The sequence below is a fragment of the Archocentrus centrarchus genome, chromosome 1 (genome assembly GCF_007364275.1).
Source record: "Archocentrus centrarchus isolate MPI-CPG fArcCen1 chromosome 1, fArcCen1, whole genome shotgun sequence".
NCBI classification, from domain to species: Eukaryota; Metazoa; Chordata; class Actinopteri; order Cichliformes; family Cichlidae; genus Archocentrus; species Archocentrus centrarchus.
This window is the reverse complement of record NC_044346.1, coordinates 17,870,110-17,890,546: the sequence shown is the minus strand read 5'-3', so window position 1 is coordinate 17,890,546 and position 20,437 is coordinate 17,870,110. Positions and strand designations below refer to the sequence as shown.

At 39.2% G+C, this 20,437-nt stretch overlaps 3 protein-coding genes across 4 annotated transcripts; 2 read left to right on the top strand and 1 right to left on the bottom strand.

Annotated features, from left to right (window-relative positions):
- The first annotated feature begins 765 nt into the window (after positions 1-765).
- On the top strand, positions 766-7,559 carry LOC115783991 (leucine-rich repeat LGI family member 2-like). The gene is made up of 8 exons (XM_030735031.1): positions 766-1,039; positions 1,214-1,285; positions 1,485-1,556; positions 1,848-1,919; positions 2,060-2,131; positions 2,524-2,693; positions 3,237-3,401; positions 5,024-7,559. Exons 1-8 carry the CDS (start codon positions 867-869, stop codon positions 5,857-5,859), a joined length of 1,632 nt encoding a protein of 543 aa, XP_030590891.1. The 5' UTR covers positions 766-866; the 3' UTR covers positions 5,860-7,559.
- Positions 7,560-9,173: 1,614 nt separating this feature from the next.
- Positions 9,174-17,719, top strand: LOC115780508 (coiled-coil domain-containing protein 149-like). Of its 2 annotated transcripts, XM_030729732.1 has the most exons (13): positions 9,174-9,351; positions 10,559-10,720; positions 10,848-10,886; positions 11,939-12,046; positions 12,250-12,366; positions 13,200-13,372; positions 13,637-13,709; positions 15,051-15,135; positions 15,275-15,422; positions 15,525-15,601; positions 15,720-15,755; positions 15,889-15,954; positions 16,049-17,719. In XM_030729732.1, the coding sequence occupies exons 1-13, from the start codon at positions 9,301-9,303 to the stop codon at positions 16,567-16,569; spliced, it is 1,656 nt and encodes a 551-aa protein (XP_030585592.1). In that variant the 5' UTR covers positions 9,174-9,300; the 3' UTR covers positions 16,570-17,719. The 2 variants fall into 2 exon arrangements, with proteins under 2 accessions (XP_030585592.1, XP_030585603.1); XM_030729743.1 differs by lacking the exon at positions 15,720-15,755.
- Positions 17,720-17,723: 4 nt separating this feature from the next.
- LOC115780520 (extracellular superoxide dismutase [Cu-Zn]) lies at positions 17,724-19,799 on the bottom strand. The gene is made up of 2 exons (XM_030729755.1): positions 19,647-19,799; positions 17,724-19,126 (listed from the first exon to the last, which is right to left on the bottom strand). The coding sequence occupies exons 1-2, from the start codon at positions 19,658-19,660 to the stop codon at positions 18,490-18,492; spliced, it is 651 nt and encodes a 216-aa protein (XP_030585615.1). The 5' UTR covers positions 19,661-19,799; the 3' UTR covers positions 17,724-18,489.
- Between the last annotated feature and the right edge of the window lie 638 nt (positions 19,800-20,437).

Sequence of the window (20,437 nt, the reverse complement as noted above, 5' to 3'; positions counted from 1 at the left end):
CAGGGCTATATAAAGACAAAGTTCTTCTGAGAATAAACAAACAAACAGAGAAACTTTCAAAAATAATGCAAATGAAAAAGTGTCTGGCTCTTACATACTAATATGATCCAAAGAATATTTCAAATGCACCATGAAGTACTTTCAGAAAGGCGAAAACTACTCACATACAGTAAGAAGCTGTTTATTTTACTTCTAAGGTGTAATATCTGCCAAAATGAGGTGGATGGTCAGGGGTCGTGAGTATTGACTTAGTAGGCTGACAAAAAGTGGTCAAACTTTTTTCAGACTTTAAAAAAAAAAAAAACTCCATTGCCAAGAACTGCTCATTTGGCATTGTTTATTTATTTTCTTTCCCTCAATTCTATAAACTATATATCTCTTCTCAGCTTCTCAGGGTGAAAAATCAAATTAAAACGTATTATTCAGTCTCTTCCTTATATGTGGAGTGACTTTCAGTGGGTTTGGTACTTTCTGTATAGTTATGCAGAATGCGTCACGTGATGAAATCCACGACCGACGTGGGCAAAAATTAAAAATGTGTGTTAATGCTCTCCATGGTGCTGAAATAATCAATGTATATTTGCGATTTCTTTTGATTCCCCCGCATAATTATTAAATGCATATTTACGCCCTTTGCTGTAAAGTATTTCGTTACAAATCATCTCTGGTTACTGATGAACTCAGGTTTTTTTTTTTTTTTTTGGTCCGAAACCAAAGCAGCAGCCTTCCGGGACGCAGCTGCAGCCGTATCAGCCTGTGTCAGGGGTTTCCACTGTAGTGCTGCATTTTGATGTCGCCCAGCGGATACACAAACTGCAAGCTCCGACCTCGCGTTCAGTCACTGTTTTTAATGTCTAAGAAGCATCATGACATCCGCTAAGCAGTGGCTGGCCGGATTTGCGCTCCTGTGTATTTATGTTGCAGCTGAATCGAAAAGGAATTTCAAATGTCCTTCAGGATGCTCCTGCACAAAGGAGACCATCATCTGCGTCGGCACTTCACAGATCCCCCATAATATACCGAAAGAGATCAACTCACTGTAAGTACATTTCTTTGGATAAAGAAGGTTGTTTAAATCCTTTAGTGAGATACAGTATTAATACCGCAATCAAAAATAATAATTTACTTCCTATACTGGGCTTTCGTCCAGAGTTGGTACTTGGCGCGTCTGGTACAGACTGTTAACATGTCCCTCATGTGTTTCACTCAACAGAAGCATGGTTAATGGATCTATTGCGGAAATTACAGAGGGGATGTTTTCGCTTATGCCTTCTATTCAGCTGCTGTAAGTACCCACTGATTACTTGCTGATTGTTGACGTCTTAGGGCAGGAACACACCCAAACAAATAAAGCACATGGATTTAATTATGGTTAAGTTGTTTTTGGTTGCTTTGTGTTGGAAACCAAGCAAACGTTTTTTTGTTTTGTTTTATAAAGGGGATTTTGATATTTTGAATTGTAAAGTTTTATTTTTCCTTTACAGGCTTCTTAATGCAAATTCTTTGACCACAATCAAAGATGATGCTTTCTCTGGTCTGCCTCATCTAGAATATTTGTGAGTATTATTAATTAACCTTTTCCCTAATCTAAAGTTAAACTTGGCTACATAAATTTGCAATTATTGTTTTATGATTCAGCAGAACTGTATTCACAGGAGGATGGACCTCCAACTCCAAGCTGCACAGCTCAATCACCAAAAACTATTAAACTTACCCCAATACCCTCACCAAGGGGCCAGTAAATTAAAAAAAAAAAAAAAACTTTGCATGTGTGCATTTCTGACATGATATAATATTATATTTCTCTGCCAAATGATAAATCTGGTATTTTATTATTTATGGAACAGATTCATTGAAGGGAACAAGATAGAAACAGTCACCAAAAATGCTTTTCGTGGTCTACGAGGTTTGACTTATCTGTAAGTTTTGCTGTCTTTCTTTCTACCAATCACAACAGCCATACAGATTATATTTACAGTATGCAGCAACATTTCACGTTTAAAGTGAAAAAAAAATAGAGAATTGTGTTTTTTCCCGTCTTTCTGTGTGTCTGGTTTAGCTCCCTGGCAAATAACAAGATAAGGTTTCTGCCGAGAGATCTCTTTTTTGACTTGGACTCATTGCTGGAACTGTGAGTAAGCAGTTGTTGTGTCAGCAGTGTGTGTGGGTGTGTTTAAGAGAGAGTGAGAGAGAGCGAGAGTGTGTTTTTCTAACTGAAGCTGACTCAGACTGCACTGGCATTAAATCCCACAAGTGTGCTAAATCTATCTATCTATCTATCTATCTATCTATCTATCTATCTATCTATCTATCTATCTATCTATCTATCTATCTATCTATCTATCTATCTATCTATCTATCTATCTATCTATCTATCTATCTATCTATCTATCTATCTATCTATCTATCTATCTATCTATCTATCTATCTATCTATCAATCTGGTATTTTGGTTTTCTGTCCTTTCTGGGTTCTCTCTTGTCTTAATCGTTTATTGTTGATTATTCCCTCTATAATGCATCAGAGATCTGCGAGGCAACTCTTTCCAGTGTGGCTGTGAGAACAAGTGGCTGATGACGTGGCTGAAAAACACAAATGCCACAGTATCAGATGTCTTCTGCGCAAGCCCCAGTGACATGAAGGGCAAGAGGCTCAATGACCTTCCTATTCCACCAGGCGAATGTATTTCCACAGGTGAAATAACAAGGGCAGGATGAAAGGCATTCCTGCCACGCTAAAATCAATAGAAATGTTGAATAATTAACAGGAAAACTCATGTACCATTTTTGCACTCAGAAACAAACAGAGTCAAGGTTTACTAACATGTTTCCTCCTGAAAATCCACACGTTGCATAACCTTTGCAACACAAAAACACAATACAGTAATATTTGCAGATATAAGAATAAGAAATTGGATAATCTGTAATCCAACTGATTCAAATTTCTCCTAAGTGGAGCCAAATCTCGCAAAAATCAATGTAGTAGTGGCTGACATATTTCTGTCAGGAACCTCATGGTAGGATTGAATAAAAAGTTGAGGAATCACAGGTTCACTGCAAAAAAATAAAAAATAAATTGTGCAAATGCCTGTTAAAAGTTGCAAAATATGATAGCCCTGACTATACGGATGCAGCATTTCAAAGCACTGAAATGTAACTGAAGCTGTGAGATTGTAAATGTTGATGCTTTCACTTTATCAGCCAACCAGCAGTTTCTGTTTTTGTCTGCATCTCTCAGACTTTGTGCGTCATCAGTCCATTCCCATTCAGTCCATGTCAGCAGACATCTTCTCCTTCAAAGAGGACATCTATGTAGCGATGGCTGCCCCAAACTCCAACAGCTGCGTTATCATGGAGTGGGATCACATTGAACTGAACTTCAGAAAATTTGATAATATAACAGGTTTGAAAGTCTTTTAAACAAAAGGTTGGCAGTTTTTTTTTCATGGTCAATAGATCTAATGAAAAGACCAAAAGACAACAATCAGTGATCCTGCACACAGTTTAACTGCATAGCCAAATCCTCCACTGGCATTGATATGTATTATGTATTTTGTATTCATCAACTGGCATCCTCCAGGTCTGAAAAATGAAGTGCCAGCAGATAACCAAATGGCCACTTGATCCAAAAGGGAGGCGATCCTTACAGATTTAGGGACAAAATAGTGTTTTGGTCTATAAAAGTAATTTCCCACTGTAACTGTAGTCTAAGTTACTCGTGGTTTTACCTCAGTACACAGATCCAGTTCTCCCACAGACACTGTGTGGACCTTTTAACTGTGCGCCCCACTGAACCCCACTGAAATGCTCTACTTTACCACAGTAACACAGGAAAATTATTCTCCCGAGCCTCTGATCACACATCATGTCCCAGCACACTCTTGAATAAAAAAAGAGAAGGTAACCAGTGGGCCCGCTGTGGATGCATCGCTCAAATCACTCTACACTACTCCTTAGAACAACTCCGCCCCACCTCTCCACCTGCAGCCGAGCCTGAAACCACACCCTGCTGCCTCACCCACTTTGCAAGTTTTATACCATACCAATTTAAAAATGTATTTGGGCTGGGGCACCTGGGTGGCTTAGTGGTGAAGCCAGCGACCACATACATATGCCACGTTGCAGTGCAGGCGGTGTGGGTTTAAGTCCTGGCCTGTTGCCAATTTGCCTGCGTGTCTTCCCCTGTATCTTTCCCCCATTTCCTGTCTCTCTCCGCTGCTGTGGCCAAAAATGCAAAAAAAAAAAAAAAAAAAAAAAAAAAAATTTATTTGGGCTTAAAGTCATGCATTTTGAGTACAGACTGTGGGCAGCAAGTGGGTGTGGACATTTTTGATGGGGGTAATGTCCACTGATTCAAGTTACTGAACAGAACTTCTGGACTATTGTTTTTGTGCCTCTTGCAGGATTTTTTTTAATAGAAAATGTCTGAAAAAAATAGCTTGTGCAGTTAATTGGGTCGTCTACTAATTGGAATGTTGGTTTTTGAAGCCCTAGCTTCTCCAGTCCACCTGTTGAATTGTCCTTGGGCAATACATAAACCCTAAAATGCCCTCGATGCATTCATTATCATGCACATGTGTGCAACAGAGAGTGCACAGAAAAATCAGTGAAGTGTAAACCACACTGAGTGTTCAATAAGACAAGAATAATGCTTTATAAATAGTATTTGCCATTTTATCATTAATGTGTTACTTAGCACTAATGATCAGGCTTCTGCATGATGCACTCACATACTGTATGGATACAAGTTAACATTACCTGATAATAAAGACTCAAAAAGGGAGGCCAGAAACCCTACAGTCCATGGTATTCATCCACAGCTGAAAATAGTTCCAACAAAAAAATATCATTCAGTTGTTTTAGGGCGTAACTGAACTTTGGTCTTTTCATGCTTGATGACAATAATTTTAAAACTGTCAGCTCTAATCTTTAAGTTTAATTTATAGATCCTTTATTGTGAGGTAATTTTCAACGAATATTTTCATTTTCTGTGTTATATTATCACTGTCAACCTTTTCCTCACAGGGAAGTCTGTTGTTGGATGCAAGTCGGTTCTAATTGAAGACCATGTCCTAATAATAGTCACCCAGCTCTTTGGTGGTTCCCACATTTACAAGTTCGATGATCAACAAAACAAGTTCATCAACTTTCAAACTGTCGAGGTGTTCAACATCTCAAAGCCAAATGATATCGAAGTCTTTCAGATGGAAGGTGATTGGTACTTCCTGATTGTGGACAGCTCCAAGGCAGGCATGTCTACTCTGTACAAGTGGACTGACCAGCCAGAACGTAATGAAACTGGTTTCCACTCCTACCAGTTTCTCCATGAATGGTTTCGTGATACAGATGCTGAGTATGTTGAGGTGGATGGGAAGTCTTACCTGATCTTAGCCAGTCGCTCTCAGTCGCCTGTCATCTACCTCTGGAACAAGAGTACACTGAAGTTTATATTTCATACTGAAATCACAAATATTGATGACGCAGTGGCAGTCAAAGCTTTCCGGGTGGAGGGTGACTTGTATCTGGCCATGACTTGCTACATTGGTGACTCCAAAGTCCTCAAGTGGACAAACAAGCAGTTCTTTGAAGTGCACGCTCTTCCCTCTCGAGGGGCAATGATCCTCCAGCCGTTCTCCTTCGCAGACAGGCACTATCTTGCTCTTGGCAGTGACTACTCTTTCACACAGATCTACCTCTGGGATGCAGAGACAAAAACATTTCACAAGTTCAAGGACATTTATGTGCAGTCACCCCGGTCATTTACCGTAATAACTACTGACCGAAGGAGTTTTATTTTCTCCTCCAGCTTCAAGGGAAAATCAATGGTTTTTGAACATATATTTGTAGATTTAAGCTTATAATCCTACAAAGAATGGTACTAATCCCAATATACAGTGCTTAACAAATTTATTTGACCATTTGTCATATAAGTAAGAAAACACAAATATTTTAGAAGTTTGTCAAAAACTTGTTTAAAACTAAAAATGAATTAATTCATTCATTTTTATTCCCAAATTTGAGCTGGTGCGCTGGACTTTAAAGAAATTAAAGGCATAACATTCAGCCACTAACATTAATGTTCAGGAATGTAAGTAAATAACTGTAATTTGGCATCTTAATAAAAAAAATGATAATGTGCTTTAACATTTTTTCAGCTGTTTTGCAAAACAATAAACTTGCAAATTCGTGGACAACAACAATAATTATATTTTAGCATTAACAACATTTTTGATTAAACAGCTTGTGCATGCTGGCGGATTAACCATTATAGAAATGTAAAAAATGATTTTGGTAATTGCCAAAACTGTTAATTTAGGGCAGTTGTGGCATAAACTTTAGTGGCGGTCTAATAAATTTGTCAAGCAGTGTATGTCACTTACCTAATTCATAAAATGTCTATGCTATAAAAGGAGTGTCAAATGCAGTGTATTGTACTTATGCAACTAGAGTCATCATTTTTGGTTTGAGACTAACCTTTTGTATTGTATGAATTCAAGAGGTTAATGCAGTTAATGTTAGACCGCAGGTAACCGAAGGCTAACAGAAATATACAACAAGGGCAATTGTTCAAACGCAACTGCATGAAGAAATTTTTATGGCAACCCAGATATATCCTTAAAAAGTTTTGGCTTTTATCATAATTCTGTCAAACAAACAAGCCAGCCAATGCCCACACTGGCCAAGACTATCCCAGAGTACTGCCCTCCTGTCCCCACACAGGAAGTTAGTGAGCAACTTAACACAGTACTTTATGGTGCCCTGTGTGAACAAAACAACCTTTGCATGTCACATCAAAGTGAATGCTGAAAAAAACCTAAACTGATTGTGTCATATAGCTTTGTATAATCTGTAGTGTCTGCCTAAGTCTGAAGAAAAAACTGCAACATGTAGCCCCCAAAATTTGGATGTTTGAAAAAAGACACCATTTCTGTGGGTCAACCACTGCAAATGTCAAATGTTACTCAGGAAGTCATTCTGAGTAGCAATTATTTCACTTCAAGAGAATGGACATTTTCTCTGAGAAGCCATCGGAAATTTTGAAGCCATTTCATAGCAGTGAGTGTTGTAAAAGTGCATGATGCACACTTTTCATCTGTACCAGAAAACACAGAGGAATGTGTTAGATAAATATTGCTAGCATAAACCTAAACCAAACTCCAGTACATTTATATCAAGCTACTGTATGACTATGCTACTGAGTGCCTATTTAATAGCAAAACAACATATATAATTTACTTTTGATTCCTATGCAAAATGTATAATAAAAGTGTTAATACAGAATAATAATCACGATGCTAATTGTGTGCTTTAAAGCCTTTGTAGGAGGCATTTTCATTAAGCAAAAAAGAAAAAAGTGTGCTCTTTTCTGTAGTGATCTTTTGATATTTTTCACCTACTGTAAAGATTTTTTTCACACATCAAACAATGGCATCATTTACACATTTTTGACAATTATCAGTCAGATAAAAATCAGAAAATGCTAACAAGTATGAGCAATATATTTTTGTCCTTTCATCAGTCTTGATGTCCTACCAATAGTAATGTATAAATATTTTTTTCCTATGTCATATCATATAAAGTAATGCTGAAAAGTAATCTTTTTCATGCCTTCAGTCCTGTGTAAGAACAGGTTTGTGGAAATGCATTAAAGAACATTTAATCACACATATTTTTATAAAGTGTTTTTCCATCATGTTTTCCTGATGTGGACACGCAGCCATTAAAGCAAAGATAAAGTGCTTCACACAAAATCTTTAGAACTGAATGTTTTGAGAATATTTGGCGTCTGAGACAAGGTTTCCTGATTAGCAACAAGGACAAAGACAGAATCTCACGTTTTGTTTATTTCAGGAAACAAGAACAGAGGGAAAGTATCTTAATGGTCTAGGACGCTTTCCCATACTCGTAGCTATTTAGACCATTACAGAAAATATAAGGTATGTAATGTAATTACAGAGAACATCATTATGACCTGCTATTGTTATCATTCATTGATCTCAGTTAAATTTCATCCCACTTGTCTAGAATGTGCTATCAACTGTACAAGAGATTCACTGAACAATCTCATGGGTTCGTGCTTTCACGAGATTCCTGTGTGTATGTGTGTGTGTGTGTGTGTGTGTGTGTGTGTGTGTGTGTGTGTGTGTGTGTGGAGAGGGAGATAGAGAGAAGTACCAGGGGCTGAACAGCTGGGACAGATGGAAAAGTCCAAAGTGGCCCCAGTGGTAACAGGAGCATAAGGAGCTGTAACCCCCCCAAACTTAAAGAGGGGCTCCAGCAGCAGATTCCAGACACAACATCAGAGGTCTCTGACCACAGAAGTGCAGTCCTTGGAAGATACTGCTGAGAATCCTAGAATATAAAGTAAAATATACTGAATATAGAATATACTACATAGATTTTTTAATCCTAGTATGAGTATGACTTTGTTTAGTCACATTTGGAGAACAGTAATTTAAGGTGCAATGATTTTGCGTTTTAGATCACTTCAGGCTCAAAAATCCTGCTGATTTGATCTGTGTTGCAGACATTTGAACGGTTGTTTGAAATTACAAACTCATATGCGTTTGAAATGATTTAAAGGCTGTAGCCCATTTATTCATCAGTGCAGTTACATTTATTCTTATAACAACAACAATACATTAAAACTGGTTTGACAGTTGCAGTCTGATAAGATGACACACCTTGAAATAAAATATAGAGATCAGCCCGTCTGTTGACGTTGAAAACTAAAATCTGCAACATTTTGTTAAAGTCTGTTAGTCATGTTCATTTTAAATACAGCACCACTATCTTTTTTATGATGTGTATTGCAAGTACTAGCGTTAAACAGATAATCTAAAAATAAAACACACATAGACTGCATTCAACCAGCCAGTGCCACAAATATATTTACAACTCTGTTTATTATTACGAGTTTGACCCTAATTGATATTGATTGAAATCAATTCTTAAACGAGATGGACGTTTATTGCCTAACGCAGCCTGCACTATTCAGATGATTACTTTTGTTGTTATATTACTTATTCAAGGAGAACCAGCTGTGTTCCCACACAAACACATCTCGTTCATTTTTATTTATTTTTTGTTTTAGCCTGTTATTATATTTGTCTTTCTGTTTCACGAGGACCAGCAAATGCGCCGTGACGCTTCTCTGACGTCGAGATGGGCGGAAGTGATGCAAATCGCGTTTCTCGATCGGTTTGATCCGTTTTGGCTGTCAATTCTGCAGAACAAGCGGGGAGATGCTTCTGTGACACTCGCCTTGCGTAGCTAGCCTTTGTCCCGCCGCAGGACGCGAGATGGATCCGTCCAGGAGGAGCGAGAGCGACTGGCAGGGGCTACTCAGTGAGGTGAGACTGTGCAGACGCAGCGAGGAGGAGACGGAGGAAAGAGCGTAAAAAAAACCCTCCACTAACGCACACTGTGGGACAGGTGCCCTGTCCGACTAACATACTGTGGCAGATATGATGCCTAAATTCTGTCTGCTACCGCTTGCTTGGATCTACAGACAGATGCATTTGTGTTCAGATTAATCCGAGCTCACAGGATTAAATCTAAGCTGCTGTGGCTTCTCGTACCTGCAAAGACTGTGCACGTATGAGGAAGCAGATTTGAGTTTCTTGCACCTGCAGAGCCCTTTGCGTTGCAAAGTTACTGACTAGTAAAGTTATTGCACCACCCTGCAGGTTGCAGCGGTTACGAAGAAATACATTTCGATGGCTGCGTTTACTCGAGTAAACTGAGTACAGTCAGTGTTGTACTGTTGTTTAGGCTGCAGGGATATTTACATTTTGTCCGTTATACTTCTATTTTAATCCACAGCTTCTACCTGACAGCTTTGGTTGCGTAATGCTGATATACAATCACTGGTCACTTTAATAGGTACACCTTGCTAATACTGGGTTGGACCCCTTTTTGCCTTCAGAATTGTCTTAATCCTTAGTGGCAGGTGTCTCTTTTTTTGGACCATTCTCTGTAAACCCTGGAGATGGCTGTATGGGAAATCCCAGTAGATCATCAGTTTCTGAAATACTCAGACCAGCTGGTCTGGCACCAACAACCATTCACATTCAGAATCACTTAAATCACTCCCCCCCCCCCCCATTCTGATGCTCACTTTGAGCTTCAGCAGGCTGTGGATCATGTCTACATGAATAAATGAGCTGCTGACATGTGATTGGCTCATCGGATATTTGCATTAACAAGCAGTTGAACAGGTGTACCTAATAAAGTGGCTGGTGAGTGTATATATTTATGTAATGTATTGTTGCAGATTGGCAGCAGCATAGAAAGGAGTTAAAATTAGGCTCCACTTAGTAAATTTAGTCAGAAATACCTGTTGAGGCACATGTAATATGTTAGCAGAATTAGCATATTGATACCATCAGGAGAAGTTTTTATATGGTTATAGTGGTATCTTTTTTTTTTTTACACATTTTGCAGTGCTTTGTAATCTTTAATCAACACTAGAGAACTCTTCAACTCCCAAATAACTAATAATGCTTTATTTACTGTATGCCAGTAACTTTTTCTCATCAAAGCCTTTCTTATGTGCAGTTCCTGGTTTGTAAGCAGAAGTTGGAGAGTAAGAAAGAAGCTCTTCTGATTCTGTCTAAAGAGCTGGACACATGTCAGCAGGAGAGGGATCAGTACAAACTGATGGCCAACCAGCTCCGTGAGCGACACCAAGGACTCAAGAAGAAGTACAGAGAGCTCATTGTAAGTTGATCTAATAATGTCTAAAAGATGCATCAGAGTGGAGAATAAAAATAGTCCTTGTCCGTCATCCACTATTAAACTTTGCAGAATTTAATGACAACTCTCTTTGTCTTTGTATAACCAACAGGATGGAGATCCTTCGCTGCCTCCGGAGAAAAGGAATCAAGTAAGAGATTTAAAAATGCTAATCACTGCATGCAGAGCTGTCTGAACAGTAGTGTCTACTGTGATACATTCATATACTTCACAGTGATACTGGAGACCTGACCAGTAAAATCAGTAATCTGGTCACACATTATGCAGCTGTTTACTGATCAGAGTAGTTTTATGGAAGAATATACCAATGTGATGGAGACAGTTTTTACTAATCAGAAGCAGTAATCTGTAAAAACCACTGTCAGTGTTGTCAAAAATATATATTCTAGGAGGAGCGCTTCCTTGCTCCTTACTTGCTCTTTGGATTAGATGCATGTAGATTTACTACTACTATTTACTGCTACAGTAGCTACTCACATCTCCAAGGTGCTCTTTGTTAACAATTAAAATGCCTTTATCGTAGTATAATACACCAGATCACTGTCTGTCTGTCTCTGTTTGTTTGTTTGTTTGTTTGTTTGTTCATTTGCCCATAAACTCTAAACATCTTAGTCCCCTGAAGGTCCTTATCTGTATCTGATATTATGATGTCATCATGTTGCCTAGCAACCACCTGCCAACAGGCTAAAGTGACTCATTTCTAGCTGTGTCACTATAGCCTTATAAAAGCATTGCATCATTTTTAATTTCACAACAGTACCATCTAAATCTGTGCCAACAAAAGTTGAATTATGCATGATGTATTGCAACTTTGTCATCTCACCTAGCAACCAATTAGCAACAGGCTAAAATCACCCATTTAGTATTTGTGTACCTAGAACACCTTATAAAAGCATGGTAGTGTTTTTATTTCACAGCCGCCAGGGGGGAACAACCAAGCGTAATTCATTAATTAATAATAATAATAATAATAATATTCTTAGCAGGTTATGTTTGCGTGTTTGAAGCTAATGTCTCAAAGTGGATGATAGAAACTAGTTTTTTCAAACACATTATCTGGTGGAGGCTGTACATCGATGATGTCTATACTATGGTACATGACACTCACAGATATATTCATGTAACATCCAACTGGACACTTGTAATGTGGCTAACTTGTTTGTGTATTCATTTCATGATCAGGTAAATTTAGCCCAGCTGCTGAGAGACTCCAGAGAGCGAAACTCTCAGCTGACTGAGGAGGTGAAGGAGATGAAACAGCGACTGCTGGAAGCTCAGGGCGACAACAAGGTATTACATCTATAATGTATATTTGCTGAATTTTTGCACCTTGGTATTTGTGAATACATTTCCAACTTACCTTTGTACATTTATGTGTCAGTCTAAGTAACTATCAAGCAAGTGGGTGGTGTTTATTTTAAAGGAACTGTATAATCATTAAAGGCATAAAATCGTGGCTTAGTTGAGACTTTTCTTACTTTGTGTTATCACAGCTCCTTCGGATGACCATCACCAAACAGAGGCTCGGAGATGAGGAGGTCGGAGCTCGACACTTTCCTGCACACGAGAGAGAAGATCTGGTCAAACAGTTAGAAAGGGCGAGAGAACAGGTGAGAGCTGCTGGCTTTATTTTGACTATTCAGGTGATATTTACATAACGGTTTGCCTTTTGCCATTTATTAATATATTACTGAGACTGTTTTTGATATGAGTTCTTGTATTAAAAATATCCCTTCCTGTGCCTGCTATGTGACACCGGAGAACACCCAGTAATTATACGTCAGATAGATGTAGAATATATGTCTAACACAACATGTAAATTTCATCTAAACTGGATTATATTTGTCATTTACTGTTGCCAGAAAGTAGTGCTATGACTGTAACCAAATATTTGTTTGTAGACCTCTTCTCTTAGCAAACACGGGGGAAGTTTGGGGCAGACTGGATAATCTACGTCTGAGTTACGGCTCAAACAGCTTAATGTTTTATGGCAAAACATTGAGATTCAACCATCAATATGCCATTCAACTAAAATTCAAAAGCTTTGCAATTTAGCATTTAGATTAGATGGACCAAATAAAAAGTCAGTTTGATTAATTCTCTAGGATGGGTCGATTAGTGTACAACACCTGTAAATGGCAAAAAGAAAACGCACCTGCAGGGAGGGGTGCTAGTGAGCCCTTTTGCCACTTAGCCACAAGCAAACTTGTCGTCAAATTTAACTAATTCTGCTGCGTGTGCAAAGTTTAATTCATTTTTTGAGCAGGTTAAATCCCTCAACAATGGATTGATTTCAGGGAATAATAATAAAGTCTGCAGTTTCAAGCAAGTTCTCGCACCAACTGGGGCTCAACCTCTAATAAGATGATGAAATATTAAGCTTATAAACGAGAGAAAGTTTCTATTAATTTTGAACCCAATCTTTAATCTGTTTTGGCTGCAGAATGAGGTGCTGGAGAACAGCGTGAAGTCGTTAACAGACGAGCTTCAGGATGTTCGAGCGGAGCGGGACGTATTTCAACAGAAAGCTCATCGTCTCAATATGGAAATGAACCACATAGTCGGGAATGATGATATCCGGATTTTAGACATTGATGCGCTCTGCATGGAGAACAGGTTTGCTGCTCTTTTAAAAAGATATTTTCAGTAGTACCTCTGTGATTGGGAGATGGGATTATTAGAATATCTGTTCTGCTCCTTCATTTGTTCAAGTCTGTTCATGTACAGATGCTGTATTTACAGTACGTGTTTACATAAACAGCATTTAGCTGTAAACTAAAAGAGATGAATATTTAGTTTGGATTTTAGTCACAGTTCAGTTTCTTGTCTGCTATTAAAACAGATTAAACTGAACAGGCTTCATGGTTTCCAACATTTCAGGTATTTGCATCAGCGACTTAGTCAACTTCAAGAAGAGGTCAACCTGCTCAAAACAAATCTGGTGAAGTACAAGGTAGTTACAGTTTTTCTGTATTTTTATATACATTATATTGCCAAAAGTATTCACTCACCCATCCAGACTATTGAATTGAGGTGTTCCAATCACTTCCATGGCCACAGGTGTATAAAATAAAGCACCTAGGCATGCAGACTGCTTCTACAAACATTTGTGAAAGAATGGGTCGCTCTCAGGAGCTCAGCGAATTCCAGCGTGGTACCGTGATAGAATGCCACCTGTGCAGCAAGTCCAGTCGTGAAATTTCCTCACTACTAAATATTGCACATTCAGCTGTTAGTGGTATTATACCAGAGTGGAAGCGATTGGGAATGACAGCGAATCTGCTATGAAGTGGTGGGCCACGTAAAATCACAGAGCGGGCTCAGTGGATGCTGAGGTGCACAGTAAACAGAGGTCACCAACTTTCTGCAGAGTCGATCACTACAGACCTCCAAACTTCATGTGGCCTTCAGATTAGCTCGAGAACAGTGTGTAGAGCTTCATGGAATGGGTTTCCATGGCCGAGCAGCTGCATCCAAGTCTTACATCACCAAGTGCAATGTAAAGCATCAGATGCAGTGGTGTAAAGGATGCCGCCACTGGACTCTAGACGTGTTCTCTGGAGTGACAAATCACGCTCCTCCATCTGGCAATCCAGTGGATGAGTCTGGGTTGGGTGGTTGCCAGGACAACTGTATTTGTCTGACTGCATTGTGCCAAGTGTAAAGTTTGGTGGAGGGGGGGATTATGGTGTGTTGTTGTTTTTCAGGAGTTGGGCTTGGCCCCTTAGTTCCAGTGAAAGGAACTCTGAATGCTTCAGCATACCAAGACATTTTGGACAGTTTCATGCTCCCAACTTTGTAGGAACAGTTTAGGGATGGCCCCTTCCTGATCCAACATGACTGCTCACCAGTGCACAAAGCAAAGGACCATAAAGACACAGATGAGTGAGTTTGGTGTGAAAGAACTTGACTGGCCTGCACAGAGTCCTGACCTCAACCTGACAGAACACCTTTGGGATGAATCAGAGCGGAGTCTGTGAGCCAGGTCTTCTCATCCAACATCAGTGTCTGACCTCACAAATGCACTTCTGGAAGAAAGGTCAAAAATTCCCATAAACATTCCTAAACCTTGTGGAAAACCTTTCCAGAAGCGTTGAAGCTGTTATAGCTGCAAAGGGTGGACCAACATCATATTAAACCCTATGGATTAAGAATGGGATGTTACTCAAGTTCATATGTGTGTGAAGGCAGATGAGCGAATACTTTTGGCAACAGAGTGTATAATTATATGTTTCTTTAATTTTTAAACTCTCCAGATTTTTAAAATCTCCAAACTTTTTCCTGCTGGTTTCAGAGTGCCCTGGAGTGTAGAAAGACCTCTAAAATCAGTGGAAAACCCAACAGTAGTGCTCTGACTGGAGTGCTTTCTGCTAAACAAGGTCAGAGGAAGGGTGCTCATTTAAACATCTACATTTTCTGTTATGCACATATTGCCCTTTAAATATGTGCTTCATTCAGCATCACACGGGAAATGATTACTGCTGTTTCTTTTAACCATGGCTTGTGATGTGCTTGCAGTGAAGGAACTTCTGCTGTCTGAAGAAAACGGCTGCAGCTTGCCGGTGACTCCTCAGTCCATCTCAGACCTCAAATCTCTCGCCACAGCTCTGCTGGAAACGATCCATGAGAAAAACATGGTGATACAACACCAGCGCCAAATCAACAAGTACTGAAGTTCGGACCCCACTCACACTCTCTTTGCGTATGCTGTAGATTATTAGCTGTAATTTATTCATGTAACAATGAGTCTTTTTTTTTTTCTCATTAGGATTCTTGGAAATCGGGTAGCAGAGCTGGAGAAGAAACTAAAAACACTAGAGATGTCTGGATTATGGAGCCTTCCAGGTTAATATAATTGTCTTAATATACTGAGACAAGTGTATGTCACTCTAACCTGTGTTAAGAATACTGTTCTTACAATAATTCCTCCTTTTTCTGCCCTTTTGCTTCTTGCTACCTGGAGGCCTGACTTATAATGTGTCTCTTGGAATATGTGGAAGTATGTTTCTACGTCATAAATTTTCAACTTAATCTTCTTTTCCTATCTGTCAATGTTGCTCATCTCTTGCTCATCATCTAATCCAACATTTTCAAGTAGTTGTGTATGGATAACCACTTTTCTGTAATAACAGGAGGAAGAGACGCCATCATCCTGAACCCGCAGCAGGTTGACTCGACCGATTCTCCAGGACAGAAAGGTGAATATTCAGGGGAACTGTTCCTCTGTCAGTCCACAGCAGTCAATATGGGAACTGCAGGTCTTGAATGTGATTTTTCCAACTGTTCTTAAAGGTGACAAAAGGTCAGAAAATAAAGCTGATGATCAGGAGAGCTCCCCAGAAGTTCCAAACCAAGACAGTGTAACACCAGCCGCGTCAGATTTTCAAGATGACACACCAGCACCATCGTGTGTGGAGACCTCCCACCCAAACACCTCGCCACAGTCAGCTGAGGAAGAGTCAGCCGGGCCTCAAACAGAAATGCCAGCTAGTGAGGAGCTTCAAGAAAGTGGCCAGTCACAAAGCACAACAGATTTTCTGACTTTAACAACAGAAGAGGAAGGTCTGAGTGACTCCAGTACTAATGTGAACTACAGACCTCATCCATCAGACCCCACCCACTCGCAGCAACTCTTAGAGGACTCAGTCCCAGCAGCTGGGCGAGAGGATGAGTCAGGTGAATGCACTGAAGGGGTGGACAGTGTTGAAATGGAGTGTATTATAATAGGGGAAAAGAGTCATATTATATCATCTACTACTATCTCTGCTACAGCTTCTGAAGAGCAGCAGGAGGGCGTCCTATCAAACCAGTAGGCTGATGTTTGCAGTAGTCAGGAGGTATGAAGTTGCATAGTGTGAAGGAAAAAAGAAAATCAAGTATAGTATTTACAAAATGTCTATTTATAGTTCTGTGACACTCTTTATTTATTTTCATGAGTAATACAAAACTCAAGAAATGGAAAAACAAATTATTGGGACGCAGCATAATGGATTTCAAATGAGTGCACCCCCCGTGAGTGAAGTAACAGTGACTCCTACCAACCTGAAGACCCTTTAAATCTAATGTTTCCGGCTTTCACTCAGTCCATTCTCACGCAGTCCCACCTTTTACACTGATAGCAGTGGGACCAAAAGTAACCGGACACCTGAACAATACATCGATGTGCGATTTTTAGTCATTCCAGCTACACTTAAAAACCAAAGTGGTCAACAATGAGGAGCATGTGCAAACGTGTGGAGTGAATTTGTGGAATAGTATGAAGGAAGATTTGAAAAGATGCATGAATATAAATCAGTCTTTTAAAAAAATTATATAAATAAACAGCAGATACAATAGGGCCTTCACACATTTTGTGCGTGGGCCCTAAATATATACTTGTAAAGCAGTATACGGAGGAGCCAGGGTGTTAAATATTAAACTCTGCACTTGGACACTGGGTGGATATGTGGGTTGCACACTGTAGGGTGATGTAATTGTTGTATTGTACATTAAATATGAATAATTGTATATAATTATATAAACAACTATTTTTTGATAGGTGTAGTTAAATAATTATAGATCATTGTATAAATAACAAGGGACTTTGTATTAGATGGGTATATTTATTCACAGATAATGTATACATATACATAAACATTAGGCTGTATAACCAAGAACAGAAATATATGAATTAAATAGGGGTAGGAATGAATAAGCATTTGCTTCCTCCTACTCCTGTCAAACAGGAAACGGTCAGCGTTTTATGGAATTTCAGTTGAGGGAGTTTGACTGGCATGTTTGTTCATCACGTTAATATGATGGATTTGTTTTATTTCATGTTTGTTTGGGGTTTTATGTTTATTAACATTTGTTACTTCTGTGTTTGAAATTGATTTCATCCATTCATTCATTCATTTATCCATTCAAAACTATCAAATGCTATATGACAGCATGCTACTGAGTAAATAAAGACAACTGCAGTTGCTTCTTTGATGTGACTTCATTTATTAACAAACATCTGATAATTACAAGATTTTGTCACTAATTTCACACAACCACCTGAATTACCAACACAGTGATGTTTTTATCTTTTTTTTTTTGGTCAGAAAATATATGTAAATTACTTTTCAGTATTTTTGACTATAAAAAAACACTTTAACCAGATGTATTACCCCCACCCCGCCCCCCTGAAGGAAGCCAAAAGCTTAACACTGTAGAATGTACTTTAATGTATTCTGTATTTACTGTTTTTTTTTTTCAGTATTAAGTGTGTTTATTTAACTTAGTTAAAAAGAAAGCGCAGCTCCAGCTGCTGGTATTGTAAATTATTTCAAGAATTCTGGTCGTGAATTGAGAGAGGAGATGCCATGCATCCATGCAATCCTTTTCAAGATAATAATTACATTTTAACCTTATTTGTTGTGATAAACGTGAAGTTAGAGTATAACAAAAGTCATCAGGATTCATCCTCTGGTGACAATAAATCTCTGCACTAAACTCCACATCAATCCATCCAAATATTTGGTTTGTTCAATCGTCCAGCCAACCAACTGTATCATCACTAATCCTAAATACATAATCATTCTAGAGAAAACTCTTGAACAGTTATTAAAGCATGCTTCTACTACTTCTAATAAGCTACTGTGCATTTTTGCAGGATGTGGCTTTAGCTGACTCATTAATTTTTTTCGTGGTATCAAACTGGAATGCAGTGGACACAGTCCATGACTGATAGTATAGGATGTACTATAGGGCTAATTTCTCCTCAGCCGCCTAGAGTACTGCTTAAAGTTCATGTTCCAGAGATTGGGGGAAGAAACCCCAATAATGCAGCAGGCGAGCCTTCGGCCTGCGTTTCCATGCAGCAGGCTCCCAGCATCTCCACCACGCCCTAAGTCATCTACCTTTTCGTGAATCACCACTGCTCTTCCAAACACAGACAGGCTTCCGAACAGTGTCGCCTCAGATTCTATCATTGTATTAATCTTCCCTTGCTGGGGCTCAAAGTTACCAAAGTCTCCAGGGTGGTTAGGGTGATTTACACCATATGGATTGTAGTGGCCACCAGTGGAGTCACATCCCCGGCTCAGGTCTCCATACTGATGAATGTGCACCGCTCTGGGCTCTGGACTGCCATCTCCAGGGAAGCCGCTGAACCGGAGAAGGACCTCGATTTTCTCCTGAGGATGATCCTGCTTAAACACCACCTGGCCATATATTTTGGGCAGCCCCTCGGGGAGAGAGGTGCTGGGTCTCACCTTGCAGACCGCATACAGGGTGCCATTGTGCTGCAAGACCTCTGGTGGAGCCAGTGTGTCAGTGTATGCTAAGACACATTGTTGACAGCCTGCCAGCAAAACCAACAAAGCAGCTTCCAGTATACTCACTGACCTGTAAGATATGACAAAATATCAGGACAAGACATGACATGCACGGCATGAAGCACATAGTGAATATGCAGCAATTAAGGTGATATTTAGATTGTTCACCTTAGTAAATGCTGTCCTGCTATTACATTTCACAATACAGGAATACATTCAGAAATATTGCTAATATTGAAAATCCCCTGTGAAGAAGCTATTATTATAATTATTATCAGTGACATGTTATGTAACTGCTGGAGCTCACAGGCTTTAAACGAGGCCCTCATATATAAACCCGTCATGTATAAAATCTCAGTCTGCAAGTAGCTAAAAGGTGTACTTTAACGTACTTCTGTGATACTGTAAAAACTACAATGTCTCCAAGTTTGAGTACAAGGCAGCACACACAAAACTCCAGTTCATAGTTTCTTACTTTGAGTTTGCAAAGTACAAAATGTAGCCCAAAAGTACAAGCGGTTAAACACAGATACAATGTCGCAGGAACGCAAATAAAGTTAAGTACACACTACCAAACAAAATCCACTTACGCGTATCGATGCATGATCACCTACACAAGACGCAGAAATGGTTACGTGTAAAACTTCGCAGTTTCCACTCCTGGTGAGCCGTCCAGTGCTGTCGTGTAAAGGGTGAGGATGCAAAATGTTTCCTAACAATGTTGTATAAAGTTTTGTGCATGGGTAGGCGTTGCCGCTGAGGGTGGGGGTGGACACGTTTGTTTGTGTGTGTGTGTGTGTGTGTGTGTGTGTGTGTGTGTGTGTGTGTATATGTGTGTGTGTGTGCGCGCGCGTAATCAAGCAATTAGAACATTTGGAGTAAAGAGGGACTAAAGACTTTTTATGACTCAGTGGTGGCATCAGCCATTTTATATGGAGTGTTCTGCTGGGCTACCAGCAATAATGTTCACGAGCAAATTTAACAACAAATGCAATAAATGTGCAATAATCATTCATTTTTACTAAATGTATAGAAATGTATGTAAGTGTTTAGAGATTTTTGTTGTAGAGTATTTTAGTGTTTTTCTATTAGATTTTATATATATATATATTTTGTTTGTTTTTGTACTAAGTGTTCGCTGTCCCTTTGCTGTTTGCAACACCGTAAATTTCCCACAATGTGGGACAAATAAAGAATTATCTTATTTTAAAAAGGCTGAACAAGCGTGGCTTGTTTGGAAGGGTTGCAATGTTCTCTGAAAAGAACATGACAGCACAGCTTAAGTTTGCAAAGTTACATCTGAACAAACCACAAGACTTCTGGAGCAATGTCCTTTGGACAGATGAGACCAAAGTGTTCACATTTGGTGAAAACAAACACA